The 24,296-nt window shown below is 40.5% G+C and overlaps 1 protein-coding gene across 5 annotated transcripts in view; it reads right to left on the bottom strand.

Annotated features, from left to right (window-relative positions):
- Positions 1-24,296, bottom strand: part of CDK6 (cyclin dependent kinase 6) — a 198,353-nt gene that overhangs the window by 29,325 nt on the left and 144,732 nt on the right. For all 5 annotated transcript variants that reach the window (XM_027822721.3, XM_043541202.1, XM_037890689.2 and 2 more), the window contains one exon: positions 23,735-23,844. In XM_027822721.3, coding sequence (XP_027678522.1) covers positions 23,735-23,844 — 110 coding nt within the window. The remainder of the gene's footprint in view (positions 1-23,734; positions 23,845-24,296) is intronic.

Genomic DNA, 24,296 nt, shown 5'->3' with positions numbered 1-24,296 from the left:
ATTTATTAACAATATACATTTTTTAACGATTACTGTAATATACAAACAAAAAATATATCTAGGTTTAAAGAATTGACCTACTTCAATGATTTTTGATAAGGGGTGCAAGAACATATTTTGAGAACCAAAGGGGTGCAGGCTGCAGTAAAGGTTAAGAACCACTGCTTTAGACTATACTGCTTTATAGACTTGAGGAAAATACTTGTTTTCCCTGTAACAATAAAACCACCTGCATAGAGAAAGCAAAGGAGATTTTTATATGCTCCTTGGCAATGACTGATCTTGAGTACCAGGCATTAGGAGCCAATGCATTTAAACTAGTTTATCCCACTGGAAATCACTTCTCAATTTCTGACTTTGAGGTGTTAACCTTTGAATAAAGCAGACATAAAAAGATGTATAAGAAATGGAAAATAGTATCAAGGAGAAAAAAACAGTCAAGGCATTCCATTTCTAATCCAAACACATTACAAAGCCACAGGGGTAGCTCTAGAACCGCCTACAAAACTGGGCCAGGAGCCAGATACACGAGATGCAAGAGAATTAACTTCCAAAGGCTGATATCTGGATTCTGTCATTGGTTAGTACAGCATGGTGACTACTGAGTTGCTGAGCACCTATCACAATCTTCTTTATCTCTATAATCATCTATGGATATTGTTTCCTAATTATTGACTGAGTATACTGCAAATCTACTCACATTTCTTGGGGCCAAAATCTAGCTGTGGAATGTAATTTTTGAAAAGTTAAGTCATACAGATGCTCCCTAAAATCATAAGAGCACAGTGAGCATAAAAGACTGTACATCTCCAGTCTCAGGTGATCTTTGCGTTCTCAGGCATGTAGGGTGGATAAGGGCTGATGACAAGGCATGAGGAAGTGTTGGGAAGAAGAGCAGCAAGTTCAGAGCTGATAGTGGGTGACTGGATGGCAGAAGAGGAATTAAAAAGAGGCAGTCCAGAGGAATTAGGGTGACATGATATAGTGGAGGGAGAGATATGTAAATGAAAGGGATACAGTCCGAAAGAGGCAGTCCATGAGGGTAAGACTGGGGATTTGGGAAGTTAGTTCTCCCAGTAGGGTTGTGGAGGTAGGTTTAGGAGCCTGTATGTGTGAGGGATAAGATGACTGCAAAGAAAGAAAGGAAAGGTCAAGAAACATTTGCCAAGGGATCCTGCATCTCCTGGGAAATCTGCCCAGCTACAGAAACTGTAATTCAAAGATATATTTAAATGGTGGGTTTTTCTGGGAGTGGCTAAGTCATTATGCAAGGTACCCTATTTCCCCTTGTTTTTTCCTACCCACCCCGCCCCCCGACGTTCTTGTTAAACCCTGGATTTGTGCTGGAAATGGCCCACCTTGATTATCATACACATTGTAAGGAGAGTGATCACTTTAGATAAGCTATTACCAGCAGGAGAGTGGGGTGGGGGAACAGAAAACCTTTTGTAGTGGTAAACACCCATTTTTTCATGCTTTGTGTGTATAAAAAGATCTTCTATACTTTCCACAGTATGCATCTGATGAAGTGAGCTGTAGCTCACGAAAGCTTACGCTCAAATAAATTGGTTAGCCTCTAAGGTGCCACAAGTACTCCTTTTCTTTTTTCTTTTCATGTTACAAATAGGCGAGTGACAGACACCACTGACTTGTTGACTTACTGTACCCTCTCTACACACACACACATCACACATCATCTGAAAGCTTATTATATCTACTTTAAGGTGAGCTATGATGTTGCACTGTCAAGTGGTGCTATTACCATAGAAACAGGGATAAACAATGACACCATCAACATATTAACAGGACCACTTTGAAATATTTCCATTAGTTTCTGTTAGTTTAATGACTCTATGTATTATTTAAAGACAGAAAGTTGGATTTCTTTGTGACCTCAAAGCATCACAACAACAATCTAAAGGATAAAACAAAATCTAATAACTTTGTACAGGTATCATTGAAATGTAATAGTGCTGGTGACATTTCTAGTCAACATCATTATCGTCATCTTGTTCATCATTATGATCTCTGTCAAGAGTGCATGGGTAGCCACAGTCTTCATTGCCTTGACATGTACACAGTTCTGTGCGGAGAACATAACTTCTGTACCTTGCTAAGGACAGGGCTGTGCGGAAAACAATTTTTGGACTGATAGCTACTGTGATTGTCCCTCCTTAAATTTGGTCTTCTTGGTCAGTTCAGCAAATGTTTTGATGCCAGATTTCTTGACCTGGCTGAAAAAGCTACCTGTCCCATTAGAATCAAGTGCACTTCTCACAAATCTCTGCACTTGTTCTTCACCAGCATCTGCTATTTTCAGAATATACTTTTGTACATCTGATGTTACATGCTATACAGTAGATACGTTGATATGGATGTGATTTAGCATCAAATCGTTTGTCATATGGTTGATGATATGACTGGTAAGAGCTGTAACATACTCATCATCCCTTTTCATTGCAGAGATAAGGACTTGTTTGTGGACTTTGTCTTCACGACTTCTTGTCAGGTCATTTCTTTCTCTGAAAGGTTTTGCATATTCATAATTCGAAGCTGTGAACTGTCATCTCTAACAGTAATACCAACCTGTGTATAAATGTCACTGAATTAAAAGGCTAATTTCTAGAATATTTCAGGTAATGCCTGGGCAGTTACAAATTAAAATCTTTTGCCAGGCAAAATAAAGGCAATATTGTATGTACAAAAGCTTACAAAAGGAGATGCATTTGGAATTCACATACATTTATATCTACCCACTACACACTACAAACTGTGGGCATGCAATCTACTGCTACTGGTGCAGAACCTTCAGTGTGAGACTGATCTGGTCAGCAAATTTAAATTGAAAGTATTGAAAACTATTAAAATGGTTTGTGAGTAAGGTTGCCAATTTTGGTGGGACATATTCCTGGAGGTTTCATCACATGACATAATCTTTAATTAAAGATTGATCTTTAATTCTTGGAGGCTCCAGGACAATTCTGGAAGGTTGATAACTGTATGAGATATTTTGACATTTAAAGATATGCAGTGTGAAAACATTTGATGTTAGTATATTGCAAAATGCTGATATCTGTCTTTTTGCTATATGCCAAACAGCTTAATCATTTCTGAAAAAAATATTCTTGCCCATGTAAAACCAATAAAAACCTTTTACTACATTGTCATTTGGTAACTTTGACCAACAAGCACCACATTACGGTGTTGAAATTAACATAAACTGTAGTCATAATCATGTTGCAGTGTTTCTGGGACTGTGCAAAAAAATGACACTTTCTCATTTTGGGTTCCTTTGTTTCACCTCACCAACAGGCTTACAGCACCATTTGACAGCTCTACATCGTACCTCATCTAAAGGTACATAAAATAAGCATCCAAATGATATATGATGTGGGTGTGTGTAGGGCAGTGGTGGGCAACCTGCAGTCCACATGCGGCCCATCAGAGCAAGCCACTAGCTGGTCGCCAGACCGTTTGTTTACATTTGAACGGCCGCCTGCAGCTCCCAGTGGCTGCGGTTCACCGCTCCCGGCCAATGGGAGCTGCGGGAAGCGGTGGCCAGGCCGCAGGTTGCCCACCACTGGAGTAGAGTGTGTACATTAAACTGCAAAAATATGGCCCTTTTTGGAGAATTGCTGCATGCCTAAAAATGTGAGTAGCTGGAAAATACTCATTTTTGTCAGATTATTAGTAGTTTGTTAAGAAGGAAATATTTTCATTTTAGAATTTAAACTCAGATCAGACCTAGAACTAAAATCAAAAGCCATCTGAAATGACTGAAAAGCACTTGAACCTGAATGTCCCTCAGAGACCCATGCACAGAAGGGGTCCTCTCCAGGCCGCTCTCTCCACCCCATGCACAGTGGGTCCTTCTCCCTCTTCTATGGATCCCACAAAGGCATTTGTACTGCAGATGTGAAAAGAGAAACTCAAGCAAGGTACGAGGGAAAATATACATAATTTAAGGAGGAAGATTTTTGCAGCCTCTGATCAGTAACGTAACTGCAAAGCAGTGTAAGAACTACATTCTGAAATCAGGCCACAGCTGAAAACTTTGCATGCTCTGGACAGTTACCCACTTCCAGTCACAAGTGACTTGCCTCAGCTGTTGTGCAATTCTGAGTTCTCATTTTAAACGTAACATTTTTTGTACTTCTCCCTCTCCTCTCCCTTTAATAATATCTTTGTGTGGGTGAGTACAAGACAGAGCATGGAAAGGACTTACTTCATATACAACCTATTACTCTTGATCACAAATTACGCAGGTGTTCTAAGGAACATACGGTCTCCTCCTCATAGACAGAGTAAGAAAGCTGACTTCAACGTGGGGTAGGTATATGCTGGGTGACAGCCAGTCCTTAATTTGTGCCAGGGTTTAATCCCGGCACTTCTGGGCTTGCTGCATCAATTATTAAAGTATTGATTGAGCCCTGACTCCTAATTGCTTAAGCCTCAGCACCTCTTTCATTACAAATTTAAGCACTGGTGACAGCCAAACTTACATTTGAGAGACACCGATCTGCCATCTTGATTTTCTCAGTTTTGTCTTTAACACCAACAGCATAAAATACTTTACCAATATGTATCCTTCTTCAAGTGACAAAGCATTGGGCCCGATTCTAAACGCACTTATAGTGGTGTAAATCAGGAGTTAGCTCACTGAGATCATTGAAATTACATCAGTACGAAACCAGTGAAAAAATCAGAATCAGGCCCAAAGTGTTAGAAGAGCTAGAGATTCTCAAGTGTGAACTTCGAGAGTTTCACCTAGCAAGTGGTTGCAGGTCAAGTGCAGTGGCTTGTTTCTGAAGAAGCCGCTGCAGATTTTCAGGGGCTGCAACGTCTTAATTTTACGCCCAGTTCATATTTAAAATGAAATAAATTAATTGAATAAATAAGGCCCAAAACCCAGGCCCTAAATGTGTGTGCAAGCAAGTCTCACAGAAGCCCACAGGAATTCTGCCTGAATTGGGGAGGCGGCACACTTTCCTGAAGATGCTCTCTGTTTTCTGATGGGGCATCTACCCCACAAATGGAAGATAGTGGGGGAATGAGCTATCTAGATGTTCAGTGGCATTCCAGGAGCACAAACCAGAGAGGTGCTGAGAGACTCTGGTGATGTGCACCCTATAAAAACTTACGTAGGCTAGCATAGAAGAGACCCAAAACTTCTAGAAATGAGTCTGGAGGCCACTGGCTCCCCAGAAGACTGCTGACATCAAGATGGAGCATGATACTTGTAGGTACAGACATCCCATGAAAACAGAGAGGCATTCCTACTGGTTGGTAACAAAATCAGAAATCAGGTGAGCTTTCCTTGGTTTGAGTTTCATTACGAAAGGTTTGCAAAGCTTCTGCCACCAGTATTTCCATTATCCAGAGATGGTGAACTTTCAGGTGCATGATTTGAACACAGAGGCTGGCCACCTGGATAAGGCCAGAATTGTAAAGGTTAATAATGCATTAATCTTGAGAAATGTGGAGATGGAAGTAATGTAAATATATGTTCCCTTTGAGTGGTGACTTAAAAAGGAAGCATTACTAAAAAGGAAAGTGAACAGAAGTACCACGTGCAGTGCTACAAATAAACTATTGATATTCTCCCATTTAGATTCAATCAGTAAGTAAAAATACAGTAAATAGCAGAAGAGAGATTTTAAATGGAAAAAAAAAATCTCTTTTTCAGGTTGCCTTTAGGGGTAGACAAGGGGAGAATCTGTCCTGCGTGCTAACAACAGTTGCTTGGTGTGTTTCACTTATGTATCATACTTCAAAATTCCAGATGCCCTCAAAGTTGAATGAAGGTGGCAATGTGCTTGAGCCTGCACCACTGAAGTCAAAGGGAGCTTTAACATTGACTTTAAAGGGTACAGGATCAAGCCCTATAAGCCTATGGGGTGAGTGAAGCCAGAAAGAAAAAAAAGGACTGTATTTTAAAGAGAAGGGAAGAGTATGCCTGACAAAAATTATGAGCAAGATGAGTGCAGAATTTATTTGCCCTCAGAGTACTCTCTAACCTAAGTAGTTCTCATCTGTTCCTGAAGCAGAGTTGCTTTATCATTCATCTTTTAACATTCTTTTTTTTTTTTTTAAATAGAAAAGCCTTGATAGGTTGAACGTCCTTCACTTATTCCCTAGTCAGATACGTCGCTGTTTTCTTATCTGTGGACATCTGCTTCTCCAGAAGATTTGTAGGTTTATTTCACCAGGGCTTTTGGAGTAGCTATCTCAACTCAGTGAGCATGACAAGACTATGGCATTTTGACAACTGCCCCAATTTTTGAACCAAGTTCTGGAAGTGCATACACAATTGACCTTGGAAAATGGGAAAGGGTCCAAAAATGCATGGTCTCTGCTAAGAGTAGAAGCAGAAGCTTTACCCCTAGTTTGCACTAAAAGTTTTCCCCAACAATGTGATTAACTACATTTGTGTCATTCCCGCACCTCTCTACAAACACTGATTCAAATTACATTTACCTATTATGAGCCAGCAGTTTCAGGTCTGAATGTGTGCAACTAAACTGTAGGCGTCTGCATTTTTGTGTCACTCAAATGCAGCAAACAGAACTACTGATATGACACATATGATTCAATCCAACTCTTCCTGCGAACACTAATTTAGCTTTCTATATTCTTTTCTTGCTCATATATGTATTTTATATCCTTTTCTGATTTGCACCCTCTAAAGTTGTTATGCCTCTTTGTAGTTCTTGCACATCTGTGATTTAAAGTTTTAAAGATATTACTTAAATTAAGGTGGATGGCTTAGAGCAGGGAGAGAACACTGAGAGTTCCTTCCTTTACAATTCACCCACACAGGAGACATTCAAAATTTGTCTGCAAAGTGCTAAGTGGAAGTGTGAGGAAGCCAGTACTGTGTGAAGCAACCCTGCCCCAAGGGGTATGTGATAAGTTCAGTCATGACCCTGTTTCCCAGACTTCCATCCATCAGGAAACTATCAAGCACTTGTGCTGTGGAAGCACTGACTAGACCTTTTTAAAAGGTGTGTGGTAGTAAGATCCACTGTACAACAGGTTCCCCAAGCATGCCTTGATCAGCCGTAAGGCCCTCCCCCACAGCACTCCAGCGCTGGAGGTGTTCCCCACTCTTTACAGTCCAATGGCTCTCCACAGCCATAATTTACTTCTAAATTAGTGGACCTAGCAGACAAGATTCAAATTACACATTGCACATTTGATTCACAGATGGTTGTGTAAAAATGGGATTAAAGTGATAGTGATCTTTGATATCATATTTTTAAAAAGTGCATTGAATGTCTCTGGGTAAGTGTATTCCACAGCTGGGAGTGTGCTTCCCAGCGCAGGTAGACAGACATGCCCTAGCTCTGCTTGAACTAGTGTGCTAAAAATAGCAGTGTGGCTGTGGCAGCATGGGCAATAGGCTCAAGCTACCCACCCAAGTACAGTCCCACATGAGTACCCAAGCTGCTAGCCTGAGCTGCTGCCTATGCTGCTGTGGTCATACTGCTATTTTTAGTGCACTAGCTTGAGTGGAGCTAGCATGTGTCTCTCCACCCACGCTGGGAGGCAGACGCCCAGCTGCAGTGTAACATATCCTTTATGTCAACAAAAGGCCTAGCTCTGGCTTAGGGACAGTTCTTGCCTGGTACCATACATGATTTAGTCTTTAACTGTGTTTCTGGTGCTACACCAGCTACTACAACTGGAATAATAAGTTTGTCTTGAACATGAAATACCCGCTCCTTTAACTTGTACAAAATCCCACTGGGCAAATCCAATCAAATCACAATTTCAGAGGTAGAGAACTATGGTTAATTTATTGTGGGTTCATGACTGCTTTTTCGATGCCAAGATGAAGCCCTGAAAGTTCATCAATTAATGGTAACTACATTTATAGGTCTAAAAATCAGTTGTTAACAAGGACTTTGTCCTGAGATTTTTTTTAAAATCCTGGAATAGTTTGAATCCATGGATATATAATGGCTTTTCAAGTTTGAGGCATTAATTTAAATCCAATTCTGGCCTCACCAATTTAAAATATTTCTAATCAGATTGCTGTGATGGGAAACTTTTAGACAGAAAATATTTAGTGCCATTAGGTCAGTTTCTCATGGAATAAACTCTCCTTAACCAAATACATAACAGCCTACTCATAGCTGTATCAGCTAAAAGTCTTTGCACACACTAATGATAGCATGAAGGAAATTAACTGTTACCTACCTGCAGTCTTTCTAAACCAAGACAGAGGCAAGTTAGTGAAACCAAATGGAAATATTATAAATTGGTGATCTCAGCATAAGACAGGTGCCTGGCAAATGAACATCCAAGCTCATCCTCTAGTTTTATTATTAAAATATTTTATTCATATCTTGCCAGCTCTGTGCTAGGAGCTTCAGACAGCTTAGCAGAAAAGGTATCTTTCCAAAAGAACTTGCAAGATGAATTCATAACTTAAAAACCACAGGAAGGGGCAACTGATACAAAGTAGTTCCCTAGTTCCATCATTGCACATTACATCATAAAACAGCGCATCAATTTGATTTAAATGTTGTCATGGCATTTTTGGAAATTCTGGAGCTGGGTAGCGCTAGGAACAAATGAACCATAGGACCTACTATGAAAAAAGGTGGGAAAACTCGCCTGTCATTTGTAATATTGGGGTAGGGTGGGAATCTGCAAGTTGCACTAGTGGTGAGATAGAATATTCACACTACTGAAAAAGGTCAAACAACCAAATTTGAAAGGATACATCAAGTAGAAAGAAAACAGTTTTACAAAACCAAAAAGGGCCAAATCCTGGGGAAAAGGAATTTGTTCTGAAAGAAAACATTACATGGGTGGGAAACACAATTGTCAGCACCAAATGATCAGGGTGTCTACACAGCTCGGCCATGGCTGCTATTACAGGGCATTGGGTACATGTTCTGAACTCTGTGGCTTGGGTCGGGTGACCTTCAGTGGCACCTACTGCACAAAGTTTCCTTCACAGTTTTGCATCTGAAACAGGCTAAGTAAAACAAAAGCAAAAACTGACTGTAATAAAGACTGCTGATCAGAAAAGAATTTCTTAAAGGTGATTAGAACCCTTCAGACAAGTAAGGCAGCAGAATATCGTTTCAGTGCTTAATAGCAAACTATTATGTGAGTAGAGGTGAAATTTCAACTTGTACTTTTTCTCCAGCTGTGGAGACTGAACCTCAAAAGACATGAAAGTGAGTTAGATGGATGGCGTGAAAAAAATATTTCAATTTCTAGCAGCTGTCCTGGTTTACTGTGAATTAATAAACACCTACAGACAAAATTAAGATGCTTATTAAAGGTTGGTAAATTTTTACAGCAATGATAATAGTGAAAACTGATATAGTTTTCAAAGGCCTATTAGAATTTAAACTAGATGCATTTTGTTCTAAATAATAAATTATCCAGTGTTGTTCACTTCTGTTACTCAGACTACACAGGCAGGAATACTCATACAGATACACATTGACAAATGGCAGCACTATACTGTGGAATATCTTCTATAGGAAACTCTATCATATTAAACTCATTTATCCATTAGTAATTTTTCATTAAATTATCCTGTTTCATTGGTTCCTGGCCAAAACAAAGACAAAAGAAGTAAGTTTTTATTTTAAAAAGAAAAAAAACCTCAGTAGAAGGAATTCCTGATGCAGCTACTGCTCACAGAGCTATGGTTGTAATGCAATCTCTGACACACAGTATTTACATAAATGCCACATCACAAAACAGGTAGCTTGTTTCGCTTGCATTTTAATGGTGACATGCAGTGTGCTTCATTACTTTGGGCCATATTTTGCCCTGTCTACCTCCTTCCCCCTAGCATCCTACCATAGGCTGAGCCCAATCCTTGTTCCTGGTAAGTCAGTGGCAAAATTCCATTAACTTTTGGCATTATGGTTCATATCATAGCATACACATTTCTCTCTGAACTACTTATATGGTGCTCATCACCATGGTATCTGAGCACCTCACAATCATTAATGTATTTATCCTCACAACACCCCTGTGAGATACAAATGTGCTATTATCACCATTTAACACATGGGGGACTTAGGTACAGAGAGGCTAAGGGACTTGCCAACATTCACACAAGAATCTGGTGGTAGAATAGGGACTTAAACCCATATCTTCCAAATTCTAAGCTAGGACCCTAACCACTGGACCAGGCTTGAACATGTTTGATTGGCTGCCCTCAGCCCCAAATTTCTCTTTTGAAAAAGAGGAAGGGAGGCACTCACAAGGAGGGCAGCAGAAAAACCCTTAAAAGAAGAAGGCATTACCATTTTTTTTCACATGCTATTTCAAGAGTGCTCTATGAGAAACTGGCATTATTTAACTATTAGTCAGTTTCTTTAATTCCATGTTCACCGTATCCCTTTAAAATGGTTACTGATAGAATATGAGTCCCGATCACATAAGAAACAGCACCTCTGCTTTGGATGGCAAGTATGCTATTCAGAGGCTTTATGCAGATACTCTATCAGGCTTAGTGATTCTATGGTCATGCTTGTATGTCTGCATTCTTACAGCATCAGAGTACTATTCAACACTGCCAAGTGGGCCTAACTGAACAACCAAAAAAGTCAATGTTACTGTAAAGACTTGTTCCACCCACTTCTTTAAGCGCTGAATGAACTCAGACCATTTGGAAACAAAAAGTCATTTTATGTTGCTCAGTTGTTTATAATCAACACATATAATGTAGCCAATTATAGTGAGAACTTTATTTTTAACCATCTCTTTCAATTCTAAGGAAACTGAGTCATAACATAAACCTACTGCCTGTAGTTCAATTTTAATCCACAAAAAAAGCTTCCTATATTTTATAATAGTGGGTCAAATCCTGTGCAATGTTCTAGGCCCTGAAGACCCTAATATAACAAAACTTCCATCATTCGATGACCCAGAAGGGGGCAGGCAGAGAGGAAGGAGAGGGGGACTCCACAATTCCAATTCCCTCGGACCACATATGATAGTTTAGCTTTGTTTCTTTTCTAAAACTTTCTTTAGTGATTAAAGTATACCTGGGGGTTTGGCTGGTTCAGAGAACCAGAACCAACGCTAGGCATAAGCAGACTAAGCGTTTATGGCCCCGAGCAGTTCAAGGGGGCCCCCTATTAATTATTAGTATGTGTTGCACGTGTAGGCGGCCCCCCCAAATATTCCTGCTTGGGCCCCCAATGAGCTAGCACCGGCACGCAGAGAACTGATAATCATCAGTCCTGTCTGTATATACTGTTATTCTGGGAGTTACCAAATGAGGCTGTTAAACATAGCCCTGCAAATTCTGAGCGTGCAAGCAGTGTACACTTTGAAGAAAGGCTGTATAGTTATTTCTGTGCTGTAGTTTCTTATTTGGGGAGCTGTTGCAAGCAAAAGCAGCTCTCTGCCTTAATCTTTCTAACTATAGTCAACTCTTGGTGCAGGGAACTAAGCATTGGTGTTTGGGCTGAGATTCCTGAAAATGAGGACTGCTGCATGCTGTTTGTGACCACCTCCGTTCCAGATATATATAGTGTAAACAAACAAGCGACACTGTGAAAATACTCTGCATCTCTGATTTCTCCTTTAGGGGGAAACTGACCTGCAAAACCACAAATTCTACTACTGTTGGGCAGATGGGCGACCCCGTAGATAGACTGACTGATCTCAATTTCACTGTGAAATAGATTATGAAAGAAAAATCAATACAGCTCTCTCTTATTTGTGGCCATCTGTCTGTACATGTGTCTGTGTGTGAGACTTCAGTGGGGTTCACTGGAATGTAAGGTCAGGGCAGAATTAGGGGACAGAAGGGTTGGGGGAAGAGAGAGAAGTCAGTGATTTGTGTTTCCTAATTTATTTCTCAATAAGAATGAGACCATGAAATTTTGATCCAGGGTCTGAATGGAAATACGGTCCTTCATGGATATGGTTTACAATTTCAAAATATTGGACATGCTGAGGATTCATGTAGGTAGATAAACACTATTTTAATAAAAGTTCAGAGAGAACAAGGGATTGCCTGGATATGCATGTCCTGCATATCACTGGCTGAGGAGGGACGTTTGAAGCAAAGCAGTTATTGTCACGGTTTCAGTATACTGACATTTCCTTTTGAGAAAAGAGCAGGAAAAAAACTAGCTCTTAGGGAGCCCAAGATTTTATAGATCCCAAGCCAAGCCTCAGTCATGATAACCAACATGCTGTCAAAGAATGTACTTGATCAGACCTTGTATCATTAATAGAGACAGTCATCACCAAATGTAACAAGTAAGAAATGTGACAGCAGATTGGAAAAAAAACAGGCTGACAAAAGGATCTCCATCACTGAGCTTGACTCCACCTGCCTATTGGGAACATGGGCCAGTAAGACGATGGGCATGCTCCACTGGGGGCCAACATCCTAGAGTTGCACAGTGTCACAGTGTCAGCTGTGCCTTCCTCAGAGATGAGATTCTGGGAATGTGGGTTCTGAGACCGCAGCCACAGGAGGAGGAAGGCGTGATCTTGTCTTTCCTTTCTCTTACCTGGGCTGATAGAAAGGAAGGCGGGTTCAGGGTTAGAGTTCAGCCCAGGCTTGGGAGATTCAGGTTCAAGTCCCTGTTTTGCTACAGCTTTCCTTTGTGACTTTGGTCACGTCACTTCGTCTCTCTGTGTATGCCTCAGTCCCTCACCTGTAAAATGGGATCGTAGCACTTCCCTACTTCACCGGGATGTCGTTAGCTGCTTAAATACTATGTAATAGAGGCCACATAAGTACCTAAGAGAGGCGGTGGCCACCAATATATATATGTGAAAAGGAATTTTTTTTAAAGGGGTGATTTTGGCTTCACCCTGATGTCCAACAGCCTGTGACCCATCTTTGCCTCATGGCCCCAGTGCCAAGAAACAATGCCCTCAATGACTTTCAACAGCTGACTCTTTGCACTGAACACAAACTATTATTTCAACAAGTTTTGTTTCTAAACAGGTCAGAAGGCCAGCTGCAAGTACTATGTTTTATTAGACTAAGCTGACTACTAAACAGAGACGTGATAGTAAAAGCACTGGATGAGTTATCACCCTTACTACAGTGTTCTACCGTAAACAGCCTAAAACACTGCAACTAGAAGTATTATTCCTAGTGCACCTGAGGGCATTACAGTAGTATTTTTAACAGGCATATAGACACCAAAAAAAGCTTGACTATAACTTTGAATTGTCTTAAAAATGGAACTATTCTTAACATCGTCTGTTGTGATTTGAACAATGGGGTTTCCAAAAACTTGCTATTTTTTAGCTTAGGGCAGGTAATAACTTTGGCCTGGTATAAACATCTCCCCCTAAGCTGTATACATGCAGAAGAGTCTCATGCATGGATCATGCCCTGAGGATGAAATATGTATGAGGGTGTATGTGGGTATATGCACATAAACAGCATCATCCTGTGGACCCTGCAAAGGACATTAGAGCTATGGTCTGTGCAGGGGACGGAGAAGAACACTGGCCAGGAAGGGGGGAGCAGTGGTTGAGTGTGGGGTGTACATCTGTCATGTGGATGGCCTCAGCCCCCTGTGGCTCCCAAGGATTTGCCATCTTTGGGTGCACAATATCCTGTGAAATAGTCCACAGCATGACTATGTGGGAGAAATGCTACCTGGGATCCTTATGGAGATTTTCTCCCCTCCTATGGATTTTAATGATTTGGGACACTGAAAGGATCTGCATGGAGAATCATATTTTACCGACTGCAATAACAAATATTTTTTACTCCTTCCATGGGCTTATATCTAACGGCCAAACACTGTAGTTGTTAATCAGGTAAAATGCATATTGACTCCCAAGACTGGCCCTACCACTGGAATGAGCACAGTGGTTGAAAAGATCCCAGACTCTAGAGAGAAGCTGGATCAAAACAGTAGTGCAGTGCCTGTGGAAAAAGATATTACCATGAATATCTATATAGCATCAAATTCCACATTACTTTCTCCAGGCACTTTGAGCTCTTCTGGTTTAGACAGATATTTACTTGGTACAGAGTGGTAAAACGTTTCAGAGATGTGTTATGTTTTGCTCAGCTGTCCTTAAATGCTGTCAAAGTCCTGCTATCTCCTGGTCCTTTATGGATCTGTTTCATTTTCCACTTCTCTGGATTCAGATTTACTGATATTTTTTAAATATAAAGATCATCTAAGAGCTTTGGTGAACACACATGGAGAGCTGCCAGTGCAAAGCTCTTGCAAGGGAAAGAAGTAAACAGGAGACAGATTTATTCTATATATTTCTGAGCTATAACATACATTTTTTATGGCTGATGAATGGTAGGAAATTATTATATTTTTTTCTGGAAAATTCAATACAGAAAATTCAATAAAAACTGTCTAGATCAAATTCTCTGACCAGATACTTGACTGTGAAAAGCACCTGGAAGCTTAACAATGTAAGCCAAAGTTAAAATCAAGTCTTTCTCTCTTTTCTTTCAAGGGTATTTGTGTGAAGCAGGAAAGGATCCTGACTACCAATCTGGAGTTTAAATACATTTTGTGGAAGTTTCTTGTAAAACAGAAACAGGGCCGGCCCACAACATTTTGGCACCTGAGGCAGGGAGCTCAAATGACACCCCCATGCTCCCTCTCTTGGGCCAAAACTTTGAAAGGTCTCAATTCTGCCTTCTCCCTGTTCTTCTCCTCTCATGGTACTGCTCTGCTACCTACCCCATTAAAAGAGAACTAACAACTTAAAATGCCTTGTTCAAAAATTTTAAGTAACACTTAACTTTAAAACGCCTGAACAGCAAATGTTACTTTTCTTGTCTGCATAGTAAACAGTGGCATTTTTATCTGTTTGAATAATCAAAGTGGTGCTTTCCGTGCCTTCTTGGTTGCAAAGATTTGAACTGCTTCCTGCTGAAGGTCCAGTCTGGGCCAGCTCATGCTCTGTTGAGATGGTTGCAAGGCCGACCAGCCTCTCCTGTGTCATTGTGGAGCGTAGATGTGTTTTTATTAACTTCAGCTTGGGAAGTTGCATTCTCCACTGGCACCTGTTACAGGAAGTGTTAGAAGTATGCGCAGAGCAACAAAAGCATTTGGAAAGAGGGTGGTCACCTTATTTGTGCACATATATTCCAGAACAGCCTTTGGTGTTGATCCTGCTGAAATGTATCTTGAAAGGGCTTTCAGTTCACCACCTAAATCACTCGCATCAGTATCGCGCATGTCATCATGTGTCAACACTGTCTCTAGTGCCCTGCATTGCTGGTGTAGGTCTTCTTCAGGTATAGTGAGGAATTTTGGAATAGCATACAACATCCCAAATATACTGCTGTGTTCCTTGAGCTGCATGAAACGTTCTTCAACTGACTGTATTGCACAATCTAGCACCTGGTTAAAGAATTCAACTTTGAATTGTTGTTTGGGGTCTCTTATGGGATTATCTCGTGCCTCATAATCAAAATGTCTTCTTCTTCAGTGACTCTTGTATTCTTGAATGGGTGAGAAAATAGCTTCAGTGTGAAGTTCCTCTGCCAACTTTTGTGCACTCCGCAGAACGTTTTGAAATCCCTCATCTGACCAGTAAGACTGTAGGTATGACTTTGCTTTGTCCAGTTGTTCCATTGCTATAGCTATATCAAGGTCAACACCTTGGAGTCTCTTGTTTACAACATTTATTTCAAACAGTATGTCATGCCACAACACTAAGCCACACAGAGATTTGAAGTTATGTATGTTTCTGGTGATTCCATTTCCCTCTGCCACTGTTCTCACACAAACAGTTCCTGTCAATGCATTATCCTCCATAATGGCAACTATGGCATCATCGATCTTCCCAATTTGGTGTTTGATAGGCTTTAACACCTCCACTTGATTTTCCCATCGTGTGTCACTCAGTGGTTTCAGTGTCAGAGACGATGTTCCCAGATGTTGCTTCAAAATTTGCCATCGATGAATTGATGCAGAGAAAATACATAGATGCTTTGAATTACATTAAAAAATTCAGCAGCCTCACTAGAAGCTGATGCTGCATCACTGACCACCAAGTTCAATGAATGAGAACTGCATGAGACAAAAAAAGCTTGAGGGTTTAACTCTCGGATTTGTGTCTGCACTGCTCCGTTCTTTCCTCTTTGTTGACATCATTATTGTAGCCCTGACCTCTCATGTCAGCTATCGCAATTCCCGTATCTTCCAGTTTTTTAAGAAGCACATTTGTCATACCAGCTCCTGTAGTATCATCAATGTCAATAAATTCTAGAAAATGTTCTCTGACAGTCACCATTGCAGGGACATTTTCACTAGGTTCTGTTGGTGTTACAAAACGCACCATTAAAGTCATTTGTTCCATATGGCTGATGTCAGGTGTGCAGTCCAGAATAACAGAGTAATATCTTGCAGACTTCAGATCTGCCACAATCTTCTGTTTGACTTTTGGTGCCAGTAACTGTATGATCTCATTTTGAACTGTTTTTCCCAAGGTAGTGTTGTGTGTACATTACTTGTGTGGTGACTCTTCTTAGATGTACAGCATCAAACTCGGCCATCAGCTCCACATTTTAAGGAAGTTTCCATTGTTTGGCACATACAGCTGATCTCAATTGCCACGCAGTGCTAGGTTTTGGATAGCAAGCATTCTCACAATGGCAATGAGCCTTTTCAGTTGCTGCTTTCTGTTATTCCCTCTCACCTTTTCTCCTACCTGCCTGTTACATCTTTTGAGTCCTCCTTCCTCCAGCACAGCACTCCACTATCTCTGTGCATCTAGACCAGAGAGAATCCATATGCAACAGCAGCAGACACAATTTTCTACACTCTGTGTCCTAGTGGCACCGCCCCACAGTCTGGCACCTGGGGTGGCTGCCTCAGTTCGCTTCATGGTAAGGCCAGCTCTGAACAGAAAAGTAAATACACATGTTTTGTTCCATTAAGGACCAAACACAAATCCTACAGGGCTTCCCTCAGCCAAAGTCCAAAGATATATAGAGAGGCTCTTTTTCGTCAAGTTATGGAGAGGGAAGAAGTGCAGTAAAATGGCCTATAGTTCTCTCAGTTTTAGCCTTCTTCCTGCAGTTCATATGCTGGTTTTCGAACCCCACTCTGGCAGTTTTTCACTGCTCGGCAAAGCAACCAGAAAATCCCTTTCATAAGGGGAATCCCCAGGAGGCATAGAACTTGCTACCGCTCCTCTCAGCCTAGGGACTGCAACTGAGAAACAGGGGTGCGATCAAAGAACCTCTGCACTGTAGCTGTTTTTCTTACAGCCATTTGCAGCTGGGTATAAATTAGAGCAGTCTTCAGGCTGCCGTGATTTATGCTGGGACTAAGCTTGTTCCTGACTAGCACCAGAATACAGGGGACTACAAAGGTGGCATACAACCTTCTTTGCCCTTCCCCTGTCCCGAGCTACATCAAGCACAGGTCAGAATCTGGGACCCTGACTTTTGGTATTAGACTCATCTCCCAATAGCACATCCCCATTAGAACGTTAATGTACTAATTACCTTCAAATATTTGAGTCCAGGGCAGACATCTGTGCTCACAGGGAGAGGGTTCACTCCTTCTCCACTGACTTCTGGCCAGCAGCCATCCACCCTGTCACAGGCTGGAATGATTTTTTTCCTCTAACCATTACTTTTTTAAAAAGTGAAGGTCAGGTTAGACTATTTTGAAGTCAGACTAGATCTATTTCTTTTCTGCTTCCTAAAGATCAATAGGAAATTTTCCAGGTCTGCTAAGCTCAAGCAGGTGCAGTGTTCAAGGCTAGTATCAATGCCTGCTGCTTGGCCTTCATCCCTCAGGCGTCCACAATCCCACCCTAGATTGTTGCCTTTCTTTGAAAGTGGGAAGGATGTCTCCAGTCATCTCTGGCAGCCTACCAGCATCCCGTGGTCATTGACCTTTTCTTGCCCATGGCAAGTCAGGTTCCCCTCCCTTGCGGCTTCTTTCTGACTCACCGCAAAGGTTGTTCCCCCAATTTAAAGCAGAAGCACCCAGTGGGAGAACTGCTGCTGGCCATATCTGGTTCGAATGACAGAAATAGCACCTCTTAATGGGGGATTGGGCATCTGGGGAAAAAGGGAATCCCAAGACCATCCTTCTTTTCTTTCCTCTTTTTTTAAGACCAAGATTGGTCATTTACCCCCTTTGACTTTTCCCCCTCCCCTCCAAATATCAGGGGTTCCATCAACTATTTAAAACAAAAGGCGCACATCGACTTTGTGTTTAGGTGTCTAATTTCTGGGAATTTGGCACTGGACTGCCAGTGGAAATCTACCCCAAACTCTATTTACTAGACAATGAGGACATCAGGTTGGCATTTTTTTTGAGCCTTCTTATTTTCACTGGGAAAATCATCATTGCATTAGCCACCACAATACTATACTTGTGTTTAACAATCCAGTTCAACTCTGCACTCACATAGCTTCTAGTGGTCCCCCACCCCCACCCCGTCCAGGTTTTGTTTTGTTTTTTGTTATGGTTAGTGACAGTTTTTGGTTTCTATGGTTTATCAACGGTTTCCCTTACCCACAGCATTTATTCCTCTGAATGAAAGTCTGGCACGATTGGAAGCTGGAAGGAAAACCACAACTGAATGGCCAGGCACTCACTTAACACTTATCTCTAACCACAGGCTGATACGGTTACTGGATTTGACTAACGGCTATCAATCAACCCAACTGTAGACACTTGAGAAGATATCAGCCTGCAAAGCCTAGCAGGAAAATGTAAGCTAAACAGCAGCACTATGTATTTTACATAGGGCCTATCTACTTGAATGACAACATCACTGTCCTGAGACCTCTTACCTCTTTTTTTCTGCTTGATAATCCTCAGACTTACTCTGATTGTCCACCCTTCCTTCCCTTCATTAATGTGCACATGTCCTGTATCCAGAGTCAGTGGGACTTTTGCCACTGATTTAGGATTGAGCGGAAAACACTGTTTGTCAACATACTAGAACAACATGGACCAGTGCACACTTCTGCCTTTCCTTTGTCTGTTAGTAGAGCTTCAATCAAGATGTCACTGTTAACCTGTCAGACTGGGAAAACAAAGGGTTAAATTAGTGGCCTGAGTTCAGCCAGTCTTGATTATACGAATCCAAGAGTCCAGTAGAAATTCTGAAAAGAAAAATCTCTCTGATAGACTGGCCACTTGTCTAGGGAGGAAGAAAAATCCTGTTTCATTAGGTCTGGTTTGGAAAAACCATCAGCCTCCCACACATCCCTATGAACATGAATGGCAGAGGAATAAAGGAGAAAAAGTGCAGAGTACAGAAGTCCTCAATGCTGACTGGATCTTTCCAAGGGATGAAATCTGCTCCCAGTACAGTTGCTCTGGTCTGTGTTGAACTTTTATGGCACTTGCACTTAAATCATTCTTGTAACAAAGCAAGATAATTTCCAAAAATGGCAAAAACTCACTCAGGCCAAAACTGTATCAAACCTTGGTTCAAAGGTTGCAAATTGAGCTGCGGAGCTATTACAACTGTAAGCAGCACTGTCCACCTTAATTTTTTAAAAACAAACAAAAGGTTTGTTTTTAAGTTTTCCTGCCACCAATACCAAACAGATAAGTGGATACTTGCTAAATAGGTTTTTGTGCTCTTGGTCCAGTAGATACGCTGGTTTAAATGTCTCTGTAAAACACAAGATAATATGATTTCAAACTTGGTGTTTGAAACTCGTTGCATGATAAAGATACCAGTTTTCTCTTACATCTCAGTTAAGGGGCCTGCCACTTTACAGGGAAATCCATAGGTATGAGCAGCGTTCATATGTCGTATGTCTTTGCATGGCAATTTTTTTACCCTCTCTCCTCAATATCCAGTCAGAGATGTCTCCCTTTTTCCTTATTTTCTCTTGTCCTTTCAATTCTTGCTGTCTCCGCTCCTTTTACCTTTTCTGATATTTATAGTTTTGAAAAGCATCTGATGACCCTGTTCTCTCTCTGCTTCAGTGTGGCATTTCAGAAATCTGTCCAAGCAGCAGTGGGGGCCTAGAAAGATATGTTTTAGGGTATGAGCTGCAAAGAGAGGGAGAGCTGACTATGCAGAGAGATACAGGAAGGCTGTAAATAAACTGAAATACTCCAGCAGCTCCACATCTACAGTGCAGTGCCCACCAAGATAGGGAGGAATCAGTGACTAGATATTCTCAAGCACAGGGATGCATCTGACTAAAGAACTAGCATGGGTCTGAAATGAGACCATATGGAATAAAGGACTCCAGAGATGTTACTACTGACACGTGTCAAAGATTAAAAAAGGAACATGGGCTCCACTCATCCCACTCTTCTGTTACCAACAAAAATCAGACTAAATCCTGGCCTCATTGAAGTAACTGCGCCACTCACTCTGACTTCAGTGTGGCCAGGAGTTAATCCATAATGTGTGTACATAAGAAGAAATGGTAAGGGGAGCTCAATGAAGAATGATTCACAGTACAGCACACCAAGTACTACCAATAAACACCATGGCATAAAGACCAAGGGTGAAATCCTGCCCCATTGAAGTCAATGCGAGTTTTACCATTGAGTTCATTGGGGTCAGGATTTCACCCCAAGCGTGTTACAGGTACACCTCTGTCCTCTCCTCCCCTCTGGGTCTGCGCTGAGTGCAGGTCAGCTACACCACAGACTCTTCAACCACCTTCTTCACCCTTCACTGAAGCACTTGTTCTAGGGTAGCAATAAGCACTGTATTGATAAAGATGAGCTGGTATTAAGGTGCATGGTACTTTGTTGCGAGTGATATGCTACATGATGCTTTATTGTTGACAACAGGCTTTACAGAAACTTATCCACTTCTGCAACCACAGCAAAATTTTGTATAATTTCAGCTGGAATGATGAAAAAAAGTTTTCTAACTGATGACAGGCTGTTCCTCATGTAACTTGCCATTTAGATCACCTGCGTCAGGCCGGGCACAAAGTTTTGTGTATATCCTTGAATCCGAGCCAATGGGGAAGTGCCTTGCAAAACATAAAAAACCTCTACTATTGATCTATGATTAAGGCTGATTCAGCAGAAAGTTATATTTCATTCACACAAATCTGAAATAAGACCTATACTCTGGCTAATCCAAGCATAACCAGTCTTTTGCAGCCTTTGGGTCACTGTAAGCACTATGAGCCGGATTCTGATAGCCTTGCTTCTGGTTAGTATCCTATTCCCAGAACAGTTCCAATGAAGTCAATGGGACTATTTGTGGAGTAGGATAGCCTTACTCATACTGAGTAGTATCTTATATCACAAATAGTCCCACTGACTTTTTTGAAACTATTCTGGGAATGAGACAACACTCAACATGAGTAAGGCTATCAGAATCTCATCTGATATAAAGAGAACATCAGAATAGCAGTTAGAAATGACAGAAGTTTAAAAATATTTTCAAGTGAAAGCAAAGGAGAATGGCGGAAGGAATGGAAAATAAGTCTCTGGTGATTTGGCAAAAAGAAAAGGATGGCTGGAATGCTGGACCAACAGGTAAACTTAAAAAAAACAAAAACAACTCTCCTTCTCTCACCCCCTCAATGCCAGATGAAAAGCAGATGGGTAGTGAGCTAAATTCATTTATTTTTCAGCAGAAGTAGCTGCTACACTTATTGAACGTTTTGGAAATAATCCATGGGAGTTTGCAAAATTTTACAGTTTATTGCCACCACGTTCACAGTAGAATACAGTCTCTTTTGCAATTTATTAAGGATGTTAAAAAGACAACATATATCATACAAAAGTTATTGCAAAATTGACTCAATGCAACAATCCATAAAGAAGATATTCAATGCTATTCACTGTAGCTTAATGACAGTGAAGCCTTAAATTGGGTTTATGACATATGTTGGGCTCCTGCATGTTCAAATATCGTTATCTGTAAGTCATAATGTTACTAATTGAACAACGTAGCACATATACACTTGGCAGATTCCTGACATACACAGTTTTTAACTGTCTCCCAGATTTAGGACTGAGAATGTCAAAATGACCCTGTCTTTGGCAGGGACAACAGAAGGCCTGGTTGTATCAAACTCTGCTTGAAATCAAATCTTATTTCTGCTAAAAATCTGCCATTTTTTACCCTTAATCCAATATTTGAATTTGCACAATTGTTCCTAATTCAATTGATCATGTTAGATTTGTGGATTTGGAAAGTGAATGCTGCATTATAAAAAATGAAAATTTAATTTATAGGGTTCACACCAGGCAATTTTATAGGGTTTATACAAGGCAATATTTCATCTAGGGAAGTACTGTAAAATAGATGACAAGAAAATTTCTTGAGCAGATCATAAAGCGTTCTCTGTTTGGTTGTCATGTTTTACTCTCATTATCAATGCAAAAATGAAACTTTTTTTTTATGCTGCAAGTGAAATCTTGGAAAAGTCAGTGTCATTGTGAACCTTCTATGGAATAAAATTTAGTATCTGAAAGTTTGCAATGGAGGACTTAACTGAAACTCCTAAAACCCACATTCTCATTTTCTGATCTCATTTATGAGTCACACACAGAGGGTGGAGTGTAGTAAATCTTCTCTGGCCATTTGACTAGGCAATAAGCCCAAGAACAAATATATTTCAGTATGTTAACATTAATAAACAGTGAAATCCCAAAATCCTTTTGCAAGGCTTCAGTTAGCATTCTGAACTTCATATATCGCAAATTCATCTTTGTCAAGAAGTCTTGCTATCGCATGGTTGTTTCTAGAGGCCATGGTACTGTGGCTACACCTTTATAATTTGTAAAAAACGGACTATTCATTTCTAAGCTCAAAGGTGAGCCATTTTCCTTTAGATTTTCATATTCATTTATTTAAAAGGTACATCATTTTATTTCACAGTAGCTGTTCCAAAATGGTGTATGAGGTTTCTCTAGGCATGTCACCATAGACTGTATAGTAAGACCATATAATTTCTGCAGTAGTTTCTGGTTTTCATCCAAAATGCATTATATGGGATAATAAGATCAAGTAAGTATAATACTCAAGAGAATACTGAAAAAAGAACGAGGAGTACTTGTGGCACCTTAGAGACTAATAAATTTATTTGGGCATAAGCTTTCGTGGGCGAAAACCCACTTCATCAGATGCACGGAGTGGAAAATACAGTAGGAAGATATATGTATACAGAGAACATTAAAAAATGGGGGTTGCCAACACTGATAGTTAATTTAACAGAATCAGCCAAAAATAAGTCTTATTTCTGACTCCATTTAAGTTTTACTACCTACATTACCCTAGACATTGTCAAAACAGTTTATTCTTCAAAAACTCCCACCTCAGTCTTTTTCTAGAAATTGACATTACAGTGACTTTCCAGATCTCAAGTATGCCAAGAGATGACTACAAGCAAACATCTGGAACTCAAAAAGCGCAAACTCCAGAAGTAAGATGGCTATGTCGTATTGAAGGCTATGTCCTTCCTTCCTCAAAACAAATTATTTCCAGAACCCTACAATATACACCTCTATCAATAGACCCTTCAGCCCCTATTTATCTATATCTCAGCCATCTGGATTCAGGTGTTATGTTCTTGTTTCAGTGTTCACATGTGCTTTTGTAAAAGAAAACAACGTTTTAAAAAGGGCTGTGGGAGACGCACAAAAAAAATCCAAGATGGAAGTCACAACCCTGAGTTATATATAATGGGCTTTTGTAATTCCAACTGTAAATAAAACATGCTTCCAATCTTCTACTGCATACAGTGTTACAATATATAGTACTGTATATTTCTGCATAATTTCCACATTAATAATAATGATGACAAAACAGTATTTCTTACTTTCGACGGAACATTTCTGCAAATATGCAGCCAACACTCCAGAGATCAACTGGTGTTGCATAGCTGGATTGAAGCAAAACTTCAGGAGCTCGGTACCACAGAGTGACAACCTGTAAAACAAAGAGGAACATATTAGGAGAAATATTCAATTGCAGAAATACCAACTAGTGTGTGGGGTTGCCCAGTGACCCAGATTGCCTTAAACTTGTATGGTCTCACACACTAAGGATGGCCAGGTTTGGTCACTGCTTAGATGACAGTCCTCTAAAGAAAATCCAGGTGCTGCCAGAAGTGGTGTGGAGGAGTCAATAGGTGGGATTATTCCTTCTGAATCGTGGTATTTGAAGGCACTGTACACTAATTTAAAGGATGAGTCAAAAAACCTAGTCCCAACTCACTTATGGCCATTAAAGCTTCCATGGCATATTCTGCAGAAGTAGGGATATTAAGTGTGGTATCCTGACCAAATTCCAACCTGATTAAAGATATTCTGCTGACCTAAAATATCCCTGAAATCTGTCCCTAAAATCTACTGTAAAATCAAATTGTAAATTGTCATATC

Source organism: Chelonia mydas, chromosome 2 (assembly GCF_015237465.2).
Source record: "Chelonia mydas isolate rCheMyd1 chromosome 2, rCheMyd1.pri.v2, whole genome shotgun sequence".
Lineage (NCBI taxonomy): Eukaryota > Metazoa > Chordata > Testudines > Cheloniidae > Chelonia > Chelonia mydas.
The sequence above is the reverse complement of the archived record's forward strand: the minus strand, read 5'-3'. Positions and strand labels throughout refer to the sequence as shown.